The sequence below is a fragment of the Neolamprologus brichardi genome, chromosome 7 (genome assembly GCF_056152115.1).
Source record: "Neolamprologus brichardi isolate AB-2024 chromosome 7, ASM5615211v1, whole genome shotgun sequence".
Classification (NCBI taxonomy): Eukaryota; Metazoa; Chordata; class Actinopteri; order Cichliformes; family Cichlidae; genus Neolamprologus; species Neolamprologus brichardi.
In genome coordinates this window covers 18,082,684-18,097,839 of record NC_142110.1, presented here as the reverse complement: position 1 = coordinate 18,097,839, position 15,156 = coordinate 18,082,684, and the positions used below count along the sequence as shown (strand labels likewise).

General features: G+C 41.0%; 1 protein-coding gene across 1 annotated transcript in view; it reads left to right on the top strand.

Annotated features, from left to right (window-relative positions):
• LOC102796410 (A disintegrin and metalloproteinase with thrombospondin motifs 20) overlaps positions 1 to 15,156 on the top strand; it is an 81,159-nt gene that overhangs the window by 41,860 nt on the left and 24,143 nt on the right. The window contains exons 16-25 of the mRNA XM_087843260.1: positions 4,453 to 4,548; positions 6,210 to 6,376; positions 6,664 to 6,793; positions 7,473 to 7,599; positions 7,682 to 7,892; positions 7,987 to 8,151; positions 8,530 to 8,700; positions 9,527 to 9,646; positions 11,127 to 11,234; positions 13,593 to 13,757. Coding sequence (XP_087699386.1) covers positions 4,453 to 4,548; positions 6,210 to 6,376; positions 6,664 to 6,793; positions 7,473 to 7,599; positions 7,682 to 7,892; positions 7,987 to 8,151; positions 8,530 to 8,700; positions 9,527 to 9,646; positions 11,127 to 11,234; positions 13,593 to 13,757 — 1,460 coding nt within the window. The remainder of the gene's footprint in view (positions 1 to 4,452; positions 4,549 to 6,209; positions 6,377 to 6,663; positions 6,794 to 7,472; positions 7,600 to 7,681; positions 7,893 to 7,986; positions 8,152 to 8,529; positions 8,701 to 9,526; positions 9,647 to 11,126; positions 11,235 to 13,592; positions 13,758 to 15,156) is intronic.

Below are 15,156 nucleotides of genomic sequence, written 5' to 3'. Positions count from 1 at the left end.
AAAATGACAGCCTCAACATGGCATTTAATCTGTTGTTAGACTCAATTGGTTTCTCTCAAAATGTAAAAGAACCCACCCACCACTTTAATCACACTCTAGATCTTGTTTTAACATATGGCATAGAAACTGAACATTTAACAGTGTTTCCTGAAAACCCTCTCCTGTCTGATCATTTCTTGATAACATTTACATTTACAATAATTGATTACGCAGCAGTGGAGAGTGGACTTTATCAAAGTAGATGTCTTTCTGAAAGCGCTGTAACTAAGTTTAAGAATATAATCCAGCCACTGTTATCATCGTCAATGCCCTGTACCAACACAGAGCAGAGCAGCTATCTGAACGCTACCCCAACAGAGGTCGATTATCTTGTTAATAATTTCACCTCCTCACTACGTACGACTCTGGATACTAGCTCCAGTGAAAACTAAGGTCTCTAATCAGAAGTACCTGACCCCGTGGTATAATTCTCAAACACGTACCCTAAAGCAGATGACTCGTAATCTGGAGAGGAAATGGCGTGTCACAAATTCAGAGGATCATCATTTAGCCTGGAGAAATAGTTTGTTGCTTTATAAGAAAGCCCTCCGCAAAGCCAGAACAGCTTACTACTCATCACTGATTGAAGAAAATAAGAACAACCCCAGGTTTCTCTTCAGCACTGTAGCCAGGCTGACAAAAAGTCAGAGCTCTTTTGAGCCAACCATCCCTTTAACATTAACTAGTGATGACTTCATGAACTTCTTCACAAATAAAATTTTTATCATTAGAGAAAAAATTACCAATAATCATCCCACAGATGTAATATTATCTACAGCTACTCTTAGTACCATTGATGTTAAGTTAGACTCTTTTTCTCCAATCGATCTTTCTGAGTTAACTTCAATAATTACTTCCTCCAAACCATCAACGTGTCTTTTAGACCCCATTCCTACAAAACTGCTCAAAGAAGTCCTGCCATTGATTAATTCTTCGATCTTATATATGATCAACCTATCTCTAATAATCGGCTATGTACCACAGGCCTTCAAGGTGGCTGCAGTTAAACCTTTACTCAAAAAGCCATCTCTAGACCCAGCAGTCTTAGCTAATTATAGGCCAATCTCCAACCTTCCTTTCATATCAAAAATCCTTGAAAGAGTAGTTGTCAAACAGCTAACAGATCATCTGCAGAGGAATGGTTTATTTGAAGAGTTTCAGTCAGGTTTCAGAGCTCATCACAGCACAGAAACAGCTTTAGTGAAGGTTACAAATGATCTTCTTATGGCCTCTGACAGTGGACTCATCTCTGTGCTTGTCCTTCTTGACCTTAGTGCAGCATTCGATACTGTTGACCATAATATCCTGTTAGAGCGATTAGAACATGCTGTAGGTATTACAGGTATTGAACTGCAGTGGTTTGTATCATATCTATCTAATAGACTCCAATTTGTGCATGTAAATGGAGAGTCCTCTTCACACACTGAGGTTAATTATGGAGTTCCACAGGGTTCAGTGCTAGGACCAATTCTGTTTACATTATACATGCTTCCCCTAGGCAGCATCATTAGAAGACATAGCATACATTTTCACTGCTATGCAGATGACACCCAGCTCTATCTGTCCATGAAGCCAGATAACACACACCAATTAGTTAAACTGCAGGAATGTCTTAAAGACATAAAGACTTGGATGGCCACTAACTTTCTGCTTCTTAACTCAGATAAAACTGAGGTCATTGTACTCGGTGCTGAAAAGCTTAGAAATATGGTATCTAACCAGATTCTTACTCTGGATGGCATTACCTTGGCCTCCAGTAACACTGTGAGGAACCTTGGAGTCATTTTTGACCAGGATATGTCCTTCAACGCACATATTAAACAAATATGTAAGACTGCGTTCTTCCATTTGCGCAACATCTCTAAAATTAGAAATATCCTGTCTCAGAGTGACGCTGAAAAACTAGTTCATGCATTTATTACTTCCAGGCTGGACTACTGCAATTCATTATTATCAGGATGTCCAAAAAACTCACTGAAAAGCCTTCAGTTAATCCAAAATGCTGCAGCAAGAGTACTTACAGGGACTAGAAAGAGAGAGCATATTTCTCCTGTTTTGGCTTCCCTTCATTGGCTTCCTGTTAAATCCAGAATTGAATTCAAAATCCTGCTCCCCACATACAAGGTCTTAAATAATCAGGCCCCATCTTATCTTAATGACCTTGTAGTACCATATTACCCTATTAGAGCACTTCGTTCCCGCTCTGCAGGCCTACTTGTTGTTCCTAGAGTATTTAAAAGTAGAATGGGAGGGAGAGCCTTCAGTTTTCAGGCCCCTCTTCTGTGGAACCAGCTTCCAGTTTGGATTCGGGAGACAGACACTATCTCTACTTTTAAGATTAGGCTTAAAACTTTCCTTTTTGCTAAAGCATATAGTTAGGGCTGGACCAGGTGACCCTGAATCCTCCCTTAGTTATGCTGCAATAGATGTAGGCTGCCGGGGGATACCCATGATGCATTGAGTTTTTCCTTTCCAGTCACCTTTCTCACTCACTATGTGTTAATAGACCTCTCTGTATTGAATCATACCTGTTATTAATCTCTGTCTCTCTTCCACAGCATGTCTTTTATCCTGTCTTCCTTCTCTCACCCCAACCGGTCGCAGCAGATGGCCGCCCCTCCCTGAGCCTGGTTCTGCCGGAGGTTTCTTCCTGTTAAAAGGGAGTTTTTCCTTCCCACTGTCGCCAAAGTGCTTGCTCATAGGGGGTCATATGATTGTTGGGCTTTTCTCTGTATCTATGAAGCGCCTTGAGGCGACATTTGTTGTGATTTGGCGCTATATAAATAAAATTGAATTGAATTGAATTGAAATGATACATGATACTTTAAATAGCACAAATACATTATTATTCTTTCAAAAACTGTGTTAAAACACAGGAATTGGTGACTCACTTACATTAACTGTTGATAGTTATTGTGAATCAAGAACTCACACACCATCCACCTTTTACTGAAGTTTCCTCAATGTTCTTTACTTAAAATTAAAATAATCTGTACACAAAATACTTAAGGGATTAAAAACACAAGCTAATTTTCTTTAGCAAAGCAAATACTATGTAGTATTCCTTCTCGCTAGTGTCAGAAAGTAGTCTGTACAAGGTAAACCAAATCATTCCACAAGTGCAAGTTTTTTTGTTTGTTTTTTTTAACCTCGGGGTGTTGTATTTACTATTCTTTTCTGGGTCACTCTGTGGTGAGGGCTGATTGTGTGTGCGGTCAGTCGCTAAGCTAGGGGATACCACGTAGCCTCAGGGAGGGACTAGTGTTGGCTGTTCCTGATGTATTTCTGTGGGCCTGTGAGCTTATCGTTCCCCAAGTGGCTCTAGGTAGTGAATGTGACATAGCACTGAAAAGCTGTAACAGTGAACTCAAAAGACAACTATGGCGAGGTTTTTGTTTTGTTTCACGTAAATCTTCATGAGTGAAAAGTGTCAAGACAAAAAAACCTTACTGTCTGTCATCTCTGTTTGGTGCAGCTCATTTCAAATCAAGGGGAGGCAAGACTAACAGACAGAAAGAGAAAGACCTACACGTCTGCGTGCATGAATGTGTGAGATCTACAAGGCTGATGAGAAGAAGATATGTAAAACAAGTGCTGCCCCCGAGTGGCTTAAGGTGTCAGGCTAATTGTCAGATCGCATCAAACCCACCTCTTGTATTTTATTTCTTTCACTTCTCACTTGTGACTCCCAAGCTGAGCCTATATGAAAAAGGAAATGAGTAAATATTAAATCGTCTCCTAGTTTACCTTTCCACCACCTGTTGCGAACATTAGACTAAAGGCAGTCTATCAGAGAGACCAAAAGTGCAAGACAATGGTTGCACCAAACAGCTGCTCATTATGAATGCAGTTTGGATATTTATATTAATCCAAAAGTTCCTATCTGTGTTAAATTAAAGTAGTTAAATGTGACACATCAAATTCTGGTCCCAGTTTGGTCTCGCTGGTTCTGTGTCTTGCTTAATTTGTTGTTAAACCTTCATACCTGCATCTCGGTTATCATATTTTGGTCTTCATAGGCTCTTTCTCTTGCTCATGCTCAGTCGCCTTCTCTGTTAGTTTATCATGGGACAACAGGCCTGGTGTAGTAATTACAGGCCAAAGGTAAGTCCAGGGAATAATTACATATAATTTAACGGTCAGGCCTCTGAGACTATAACAGGGCCTCCTGCAGGTTATTTGAGATGACTAGACTTTTTTTTTTGTATTTTTCCAAGTGTGACATTTAAATCCCTAGTGGTTGGAACTTCCCTAAGAGGAATTTGGTGTAGCATAGTGAAGCTATTATGGAAATCACAGTGGGGAGTGTTCAGTGCATTGGTGTTATCGTAGCTACGTTTTTCCCTCTTGAAAGTTCTTAAAAACGGTCTCAGTCTCTTGTTTGCCTGGTTTTGTTTCTTTCTTCTTCTTTAGGTTACAACACAGTGGTTCGGATTCCAGCTGGAGCCATGAACATTGATATCAAACAGGTCAGCTACTCTGGAAAACCAGAAGATGACAACTACCTCGGTGAGTGTACCAGTAAGAAGGTGTGGTTTTTAAAGCAACACCAGGTCAAATTTAAACGCATTCAGTCTGAATGCGGTGGCAGTCCAAACCAGTCAGATGTATACATTACATTTCTTCGGTTCTCATCTCATAGGTCAATGCCATTACCCCGAACGTGACCATAAACCGCGCTGACTCGGTGACCCAGAGCAGTAAAGGCAGATGTTAATGAAAAAAGGGGTTGAACTTGAGAAACGAGCCAAGTTACTGTCAAACTGTTTTCAAAAATGAAAGGAAAAGGACTCTTTTTTCTCTTTTTTTTACTGAGCACGTATATCGAGGAAATGTGAGGAGCGTTGGTTGAGGGTAAGCAAATGGAGTGTCAACCACTGAGAAAGATAAATGAGGCAGCGATAAGTGCTAATTAGATGCATGTGGAGCTTGAGCTGCATGGAAGTAGAAATAAGGGTTTTAGGGTCAGATGGACCTATTCTGTGCTTGCATGTGAGCAAGAGAAGGACACAGGAAAGGAAAAAAGACAAGCAAAAGAGAAGAGAGAAGCTCTTTTGCCCCCTTTGTAAAGTGTACAGGCATCCATGTTTCAGATGGATCAAGTTGTGTTCAAGATGTTTTAATTCCAGTTGTCAGAAGAAATTTCTCTTTTGCCCCGCCAATTCTGGGAGTGCTGTCTATATTAAATATGGTCAGTGTTTGCAACACCCTTTCAGTTTTGCCACTTTAGCTAGTGCAATATGGAGGAATTTGTTTAGAGAAGATCAGGGTGACATAAAAGGGTGTCAGTGGCTTTGAAGTTCAGGCGACATTTTTCTCCATTTATTACTTGTATATTGTGACAATATTTCAAAATCCTTCAACGAAACAGGTTGAAAAACAAAAATCATGTAAATACAGCGTTTCAAGAACAGCCTTTCAGAGCTGATGAAACATCAGACGTCTCTGTCGCCAGTACTCCGAGTATGCTCTGAATGAGTGCTACTTTGAATTCAGTAAATAAACATAATTGCGTTCTCATTTGGCTACTCTCATGGGTGCTATCAATCTTTCTCCCTTTTTCTTCGCTCTTTTCTTTTTCCTTGTGTAATGAAAATTGCACATTAATGTCTTTTCGTCATTGTTCTTCATTTACGCGTACACGATTCTGGACAGTGCACAAATTCTTCTGGTCAGGCATAAGAAATATGTGATATGTTGCCATGAGTTATCTGCGTGCATCGTTGTCAATTCTCTCTGATTATTTGGCATTGCGCAACTTGCAGATTTAAATGCAAAACAACAAAAGTTCTTACTAGGCTTGATTAGATGCATTGTTTTGGCATGTACTCACAGACTGTAATTCAGAGGTGGTTGTTTAGGTATTTGCATGTATTTGCAGTCAGTGAAGATCCTTTGTTTCCACTCCAGTGTCAATCACCGAAGAGAGTCCCGGAGTCTGACTCCAAATAAATGCAATTTGGTGTCACCGCTGTTTCAACATACGGTACCTCCTCGGACAGCAGAACAATAGGTTGGCAGCTGTCTGCCAGACTGTTTACTTTAAATGTAGGCTGAAAGTGACAAATACCGTCTCGCGCATTCCCCAAACTTCAAATTGCGAGGGCAAAGCTTTCCTTCTTCTGTCTCTTGTGGTGAAATGTGTCGTTCTTATTCGAATGTCATTCCAGCATTATCCGATAGCCATTCCAATTTCCTCCTGAATGGAAACTTTGTGGTGGCCATGTTCAAAAGGGAAATCGACTTCAAGGGAACCGTCATTGATTACAGCGGCTCAGACACAAAAGTTGAGCGCATTAACTGCACTGACCGTATTGAGGAGGAGCTCATTCTGCAGGTATTAATAGGAAGTTTGTTTTCTTTTCATGCTTAAATCACCTTTATGTTATTACTATATCAGTTCTGCTTTGATTATTTGCATACTGTGTGTTCTTCTGTTAATGTTTCTCCTCACACCGCTTCAGTTTTCACCTCTGCGTCTCTTTTCTGCAAAAGTTTGCTTTCGTTCTCACCTAGTGACACACTGATCTTAATCCCTCTGTTAAAGAGGTGAGAACTCAGTGTGGACAAAATAATAAGCATGTCAGACCTTTGACCTCGCCTTTTCCAACGTTATTCCCACAGGTCCTGTGTGTGGGAAACCTCTACAACCCAGATGTTCGTTACTCCTTTAACATACCCATTGAGGAACACAGGGAGCAGTTTGTCTGGGATCCCTCAGGCTCCTGGCTCGAGTGCAACCGCATCTGCCAGGGTAAGATCTCTTGGCTTCCAAATCTCCACACATGAAGAACAGGATCATTTTTCATTGGCTTCTGTGAATTTAAAATCACTCCAGAAATGGGGGGGGAAAAGGGACCTTTTGAGCTGCTGGGATGCCTTCATAAATACATAAATTAATATTTTTTAAGCTCACTGTTGTTCAAAATGTGCAGCATTTGTCTTTGTGAAGAGTCAATGGCCAAACACTCCAAAAGTGTGAAGTATACAGGATCAAAATGTGTAGTGTGAGCTTTAGTGCAAATATTATTATTAATTAATATTATTAATATTTTGATTTTTTCTCCATCATGTTACTCACACCTCTAGATTTTAAAAACTTACTCAATCAGCCTCTGGTTTCTAAAGAGCCGCTTCCTTGCAACCCCATTCTGATCCCAGGTAATCGCATTACCTGACACCTTCACCTTCGCCTGGTTTTACTACACCCCACAAATTTCCGTTTTAGTAGCAAGCTACTCGGTTTCCCAGTGGATCAGAGTGCACAGCGTGTGTTTGAGGGGTGTGAGACCTGCACACCCCTAAGGCTGAAGGATTGAATGTTAGAAAGCTAGCAAGGCGATGAAATGTGATATTTTTAACTAAAGTGACTACCAGATGTTAAACGATCTGAACGTTGCTTTATTTAACTGTTTGTGTGTGTGTGTGTGTAGGTGAGCGAAGACGGAAGAGAGTGTGTGTACGTAGGAGCGATCACCTTGAGGTGTCAGACCAACGCTGTGAACATTTACCTCATCCCGAAGCCGTCAATGAGCCATGCAACACAGACTGTGAAGTCAGGTGTGTATTAATGTCCCACGGTCCCACTTCCACCGCACGCCCACAGTCAGACACTTCATGACAACCCTTCTCTGTCTCGCAGGTGGCACGTTGCTGGAAAAAGCGAATGTTCAGCTAAATGTGGCCCAGGCTACCGCAACCTGGATGTTCAGTGTATGAAGTACAACCGGATGAAAAGACAGAGCGAGAGAATGGAGACCAGTGCCTGTGCAGACATCCCCAAACCAACGACCAGAGAGCCCTGCCACGGTGACTGTCTGCTGAAGAGCTGGCAGTACAGCGCCTGGTCACAGGTACAGTCGGTGGAAATTACATTGTACATTGTGAGGGCCTAGCCCGGTTAAGGACATTTAAGGCATCCAACCTACATGACTTTTCCATATGCAGTGTTCTAAGACATGTGGACGTGGCAGCCGTAGCAGGGAGTCTTACTGCATGAACAATTTGGGCCGCCGGCTCGTGGACAGAGAATGCAATGAATACCAGAGGGTGGTAACTGAAACCTGCAACGACCACCCGTGTCCGAAGTGGATCATCAGTGAGTGGAGCGAGGTGAGCCTGGATGCTCTTAGACATGCAGATATGACCACACAGAAACAGATATCCCAGAATAGAAATGATTTATTCCTCAGAATGAGAAGATGAGTTCAACACACCTCGTAAAAGTAAGCTTCTGCAAAGCCACATGCAAATAATAAACAATCAAATGACTGGCGTACTATATATAGTGTATATGTGATGTAATACAGGGGATACCCTGAGCCTGCAGCTTGAAGTGTAACTGCTTTCTCTTATAGTGTTCACACCTATGACATAAATAGGACAGGACAATTAGCATAAAAATGTGTACTCACCATCGACTGTTTCGTAGATTTTTAGTAACTTTATAAAAAACAAACAAACCTCAACCTACAACTCTTCTACCATCAGTGCCTGGTGACTTGTGGGAAAGGGATGAGGCACAGACAAGTGTCCTGCAGCATGGGAGCCAGGGAGGAGAAGCTGAGCGAGCACCTCTGCGACATGACAAGTAAACCCCCTGCCGTGGGAAGCTGCGAGCTGCCCGAGTGTGCATCTTGGCAAGTTGGCGTCTGGGGAGCGGTGAGTTGTGTGCACGCACACGAGTAAGACACACACACTGACACAGCGGGGTGAGGTGACTCCATTCAGTGTTTGACTGAGGAAATGGGTTGCATGTGTGAGTGCCTAGGATTTACTCTGTGTATGTGATTGTGGATATGTGTGTGGTCAAAGAGAGAGAATGTGGCAGTAGGAGACTCAGTGTAGATTTGTGTGTAACCTGATATACCTGCAAGTTACAGCAAAGTGTGCTTACTGTGACACCAGCTCCCATTTCCTTTATGCTACTTTCACTTTGCCCTCATATCCTGTAAGACTAAACCTGACCCACACTATTCGAGACACACATACACATTCAAATGTACAAATTTCCCACTGTCTCTGGGTAGATTTAACTACATTTTAGTAAAGAACAAACTAAATGAAACAGGCATGAATGGGCGTTTTTCACCATTCATAGTGTAGTTTACATGTAACTAATAATGCGCTCCCAGACATGTTTGTATTAAGTCAGATAATGGTATTTACAGAGCTGGAATATATCGACTCATTACTGCCTGGGTAATTATAATTTGCAGTTCAAATAAACCTATCTTGTGGCACTTCCTGTGCTCTCGTGTGGTACCTAAACATGATGGGAGAGCCTTGTATGTGAATTAAGAACTGGGTAAAGGGTCGAGTTGAGGCTCCGGGTGTGTATGTGAATGGATGTCTGTGTGTACGTGTCAGGGCCTCTGCTGAGCAGGACCTTGACTGAGGCCCTGTCTAAGATATCAACCTTCAACCTCCAACTTCAGTAGAGTTGGCATAGGTGCGCATGTGTGTAACTTGTTTTTTTTTCTTTTAGTGTTCAGTGACCTGTGACCATGGCTACCAGATGAGAGCTGTAAGGTGTGTGTCGGGGGATTACGGCGACACAGTAGATGACAGAGAGTGCAATGCTGCAGCGATGCCCAGAGACAGTCAGGTAAAAAGAAACCTAAGATTGTGCATCGAGTCAAGAGTTAACCATAAAGAATCTTAATTAATAGGTTTTAAGTGGATTTTACCGTAATTTCACCATAATGCGAAATATTTCACAAACAGTTTTTTTTATGGGACTACCCCCTGAAAATATATTGTAATGTGACCTTCAAATATATGAATCCAAAATGCATCCCCCCGCCCACACACACACACACACACACACACGAACACACACACACACAAAACGCTCATTACTACTGTAAATCCGGCAAGTGGCATGCACAATTTAGATTACTGATGAGTTTATGTTCTTAAGTCAATTTAAAGCAGCATTAAGTAATTTCTGATTACTTTAGAGGAAGTGGGAAAAGCACTAAAAGCATCTGTATTTTATCACCTTTAAAACACTTCTTCTATCTGAACAACCACCAGAAATGAAGCAGTGCCAGCAACACAGAGTCGATCTCTTGTCAGAGCTACAAATGAATGTTAATATATCAGCGTTAAGTCCAACATTAACCTTCCTGTTTTGGCTTCACCAGCTCCCAATGGGGAGACTAGCACTTTAAATTGCTAAACGCTTTATTATGTTCCCCATCTACTTGCCAGCTGATTGTGGTTTGGTGCTGGTCAGGTAACACAAGTGTAAAGTGGGTTTATCAGAGCCTTTTGAGTGAAAACAGCTGCCTGCTGTGGCTAGAAAGAGGGTTGACAAGAGTGATGGAACTGATCTAAACACTGCAGCTGTGGGTCAAAAGTGAGCTAAAAGTTGTGGTAAGGCTCGATATGGCAGATTATTTTTTAAGATATAGACATGGACAAGTGCCGCTTTAAATCTTACTGGATTTAGCTTGAAAACTAATATAATGGTGCCTACACCTCCTCTCTAGCTAAATATACCTACTTGTTACCTACTTAATATTTACTGTTAGATACAGTTTGTTTCCAACACCACTTTCCCAAATCTTCTCTTCACACTAGTGCAAGTTTTGTTTGGCTTCCAAACAAGCTGAGGTCATAAATTCTGCTCAAAGGTACCCTCCCTTTACTCAGATTTTAGATGTGTATAAAGAAACTAGAATTTAGGTAGAGTCTTTTAGTGTCGATCTTGGAACATGCATATTTCTGCAGAATGAAGGGGAAACATACAGGTAACACTGACTTAAAAAAAACTTTTTGATGCCTTATAAGGGTCCATTGACAGTGATGGACACTCAAGGCATTTGACTGATCTTAAAGTTTATAGGTAAGTGATCGTTTCTAGGTGTTTGATTTAAGGCTGTCTTCAACAGTACTAAATTTTAGGGTTCTAGGGCTTAGAAAGGTGCAATGGAAATATATAAATTTTTGGGGTATATTAATAACCATATTTTGCCCCAATTTGTTTCCTTTACCCTATTCCTTTAAGACAACTTAAGATCCTTGCATATTTGCTTATTAGCTCATCACAGGGCAGTTTGTTACAATGTTTGTCATTGAAGGACTGTGAGATGCCATCATGTCCACGAGCCTCTCCAGCACAAAGCACGCCTCGTCCAGACAACTCTGCGCAGTTCCTGACTCAGTGGAGATATGGCTCTTGGACCGCGGTAAGGAAATAACTTGAGGTTGGTGGGTCTGTTAGAGCATATTCCAGTGAGCAGAATAAACGCCGTGTTTTTTTGACTTGTAAACAAGTCTTTGTACTGCTCTGTTCATCACTGTGTGTGTAGATTGAGTGAAAGTAGGACTGTAGGCCTCTGACAAAGAATGAAAAATAAGAATATTGATGGAGCAATTTATGTGTGGTTTGTGCATGTGTGTGTGTCTCAACCACACTCAAGTCATGTTATGTGTTTACGAATATTAGGTTGACATATTCAACTTCACTGTATATCCCAACATTCCTAGAAAGTACATACTGCACATAACTACAGTCCTCTTTGGCATTGTCTGTTTTACCCCCTGCTGTAACTACACACTCACACAGACATACAATATGCAGACACGTGCAGGCTCCAGTGTCTTGGCAAAGAGGTCCCTCTGCCTTTCTAATACTTTGCATTGTTATTCGGAGCAAATGGAAACCAGATTTCATCTAAACACGAGTCTTCGGTTTCTGAGATTGAACCCCATCTGTCAATCTGAAAAACCGGTGTGAGCTCACATGTCAGAGGCCAGCGCCAGTATGGTCTTTCAGACACACATGCTCCACATGCACATATATACATGCATGCATTCCCCAAGGAGCAGCATTGCCATCCTCAGAGTGACATTGATATGAAAGCGATATTAATGTTTCTGTTTGAGCTAGAGCTGCTTGATTGCATTAGATATTCATCTCTTCAGAAATGTTTCCATGGTGTCGCGCTGAGATGGCAGGAGTAAACCTACAGAGCATAATTATGAGTGCTGAGGGAGTTATGTCAGGATACCAGTGACAATGAATTCATTTGTAAGGTGAAGAAGTCACAGTATATAAGTTTCAAAAAAATAATGAAGTTGCTCCTTTCCTGCATAAAATAGCCAGGTTATTACTGTAATGAAATTAGGCACCAATACTTTGAACATGGCCAAAAGAGTGACTTGAATTAGATGAGGTAAAGTTGAACCCTTTATCATAAGCATCATGTCATACAGCACTCCTGGATGTATTTTATATTGTAATTCTCATCTCTCGGGAACCATTTGAATTTTCTCTCTAGCCCAAAATGGTCGAGGGGTTACAGTAAAGTGAATTACACAAATCTAGAGCTGATTTTTCTGCCTGTGTTCAGACAGCAGTACCTTTTGAATGCTTTGTGCTACCAAATATCACAGTAAATCTTGCCCTTCCTTCTTTACAAAACCATTTCACTAGCTGGGCCCACGTCCTCATTTTAGGTTCGACAGCATTTTAGTAGGTAAAAGTAAATGCTTTGACATGAATTGAGCTGCGGTTTGGGGAAGGCCTCAAAGGGGACTGTCGATGGCTCCCGGGCCTGGCAGATCCCCATGTACTAAATAGAAGCAAAGAAGTTAAAGAATGGAGAACAAGGAGGGAGGGAGGGAGGGAGGGTGGGTACATAAACGAGAATAATCAACTTGCAGAACTGGGGGAACCTATATAGATGACAGCTGAAAGGAGCGTGTTTGGAGGCGTGGTCCTGCTCCTGAAATTCCGATACCTAATCTCCAATAGAATTTTCTCTCTAGCACACATTGCAGCAGAGTTACTGTTATTTAAAGAGCGGAATTAGTAACAATAATGATGATGTAATAATACAAGTTAATTTAAATAATAAAGAAAACAAAAGAGAAATATTGACTGTCATTAAGAAGAGAAAGCAGAGACCAAAACCTTTTTGTACCAGGCTGCAAATATGTTTGTTTCTGATGTAAAGTTAGGTGATTTATGATGAGATTCTTTTTTAGGAAGCCTCAAGTGGCAATAGGAGGAAATGCTGTATTCAACACTCTTGTGTTTGTACTTTCAAATATTGTGTTTGACATCATATAACTAAGAAAACATAAGAAAGATATGAGGGAAAGTGTGAGTTGTTCATCCAGAAAGGTATAACTTTTGCACAACTGGTGAAAATCCAAGTTCACGAAAACGCATCTTTCCCTGGAAATATAATGAGTACCTTGTATCATGTGCTTCACATAGTTACAATATGTGTATGTATGTGTATACACACACACACACACACACACACACACACACACACACACACACACACACATATATATATATATATATATATATATATATATATATATATATATATATATATATATATATATATATATATATATATATATATATATATATATATACACACTGTATAGAGTATGCTCACGTAATTGTGTGATGCAGTGGGTGGTATCGCTTTGAAAACAAGAAACAAAAAACAAACAAGGTTGAAGGATTTTTTTTTGTCAAATTCCATGTGAGAGAGCTCTGCTTGTATGTGCATGTCATGCAGTGCTCCGTGTCCTGTGGCAAGGGAAAGCGGGCTCGTTATGTCAGCTGCCGAGATGTCCACGGAGGAGTGGCAGACGAATCCTACTGCGCCCACCTGCCCCGCCCTGCTGAGTTTGCCACCTGCTTCAGCCCCTGTGGGCAATGGCACGCTGGAGAATGGTCACCTGTAAGTAAAACATCCAGCTGTGTCAAATAGAAACAGATGTTTCCAACAATTTTCAGATCGTGTTGAAACACAATGAGCTGTAAACAGCACTGTTCGTGATGTCACTAAACCAGCATTTGCGTGGAGTCAGTGATGAGCTGTAGTTTTTGCATGAATTTGCTTGAGTGAAAAACAAATTCCTTATACTATTTGAACTCAAGTGAGATTTCTTTGATTTACAGTTTATGGTGGGACCAACCTGCTTACTCTTTATTGTCTGTTGATTTCTCAGTCATCATGTTTTTCCTCTTTCCTCTCTACGCACCACAGCTGGTCGAGGCGGACGCCTGCCTTCCCTGTGCATAGTTTTGTGGGAGGACTTTTCTTGTTAAAAGGGAGTTTCCCATTGCTTCCCCCCTAATTGCATTACATTTTAATGTCACATAATGTTGATTTCTACTCTTGTTGTATTCATGTTTTAGTCTCATGGGGGCTTCCCATCAAAAGAACTCACCACGAAATACTGCAAATCTGTTCGTGGGAACATCAGTGAAAACAACACTGCTCAAATGTAATTCAGAAAATGGAAAACATCCAACAAAAATGTCATGAGAGAGATAAATTTAAAAAAAAAAATCTTGAAATTGATCAAAAGCAAAATTTTAAAAAAGGGTAAGCAGTCATTCACTATCCAGACATTAGGAGTATATAGAAAATGTTTGGTTACTAGTGTAACCACGGTTCTCTGCTAAGCAATATTCCACAGTGCTCGTGGAAGTGCAGGCATCCCAGAGATTCCTCTGTGTGGTTGATACCCAGGTGATGCCTGAGGGGATGGGTCAACCCATAAGCAGCTGGGCAAGGGCAAGACGCCACCAATGGTTACCTGACAATATTCAGTGGTAGCAGTAATCACTAATGCTCAGCTAGCAATAGCTAAACAAACATAAAACTCAAGCTCCTTGATGTGTTACAGTTATGCAACAACCACTACTAGAAGAATATATTCTCTTGATGTAAATATGTACATCAAATATAACTTCGTAGTTAATCCTTAAACTAGAAATACCCACATTAATGGTCTAACCTTGATGGTTGCATCAGCATAAGGTGGATCATTTTGGCTCAGGACCGCTGAGGAGTTCTTGTGATCTTTGTAGGGAAGAAAGCAGGAATGCTTGGTTTGGGGCTAGGGGCTATTATAAAGGGGGTTCTGGGAACCTGTGTGATTGGTGATTGGTCTGTCTTGGTCAGACTAGTAGTGGTGGTGGTAGTGGAGCTTCCACAATTGGTCATACAAGACGCTTCTCATAGTGCAACACGTAGCGAGGTTTGAAAGACGACATTGATTCTTACTTAAGGTATCCAAAAGCCCACATTTTTATGAAAACATCATATGGTTCTCAGAGCTTTGCAGAAC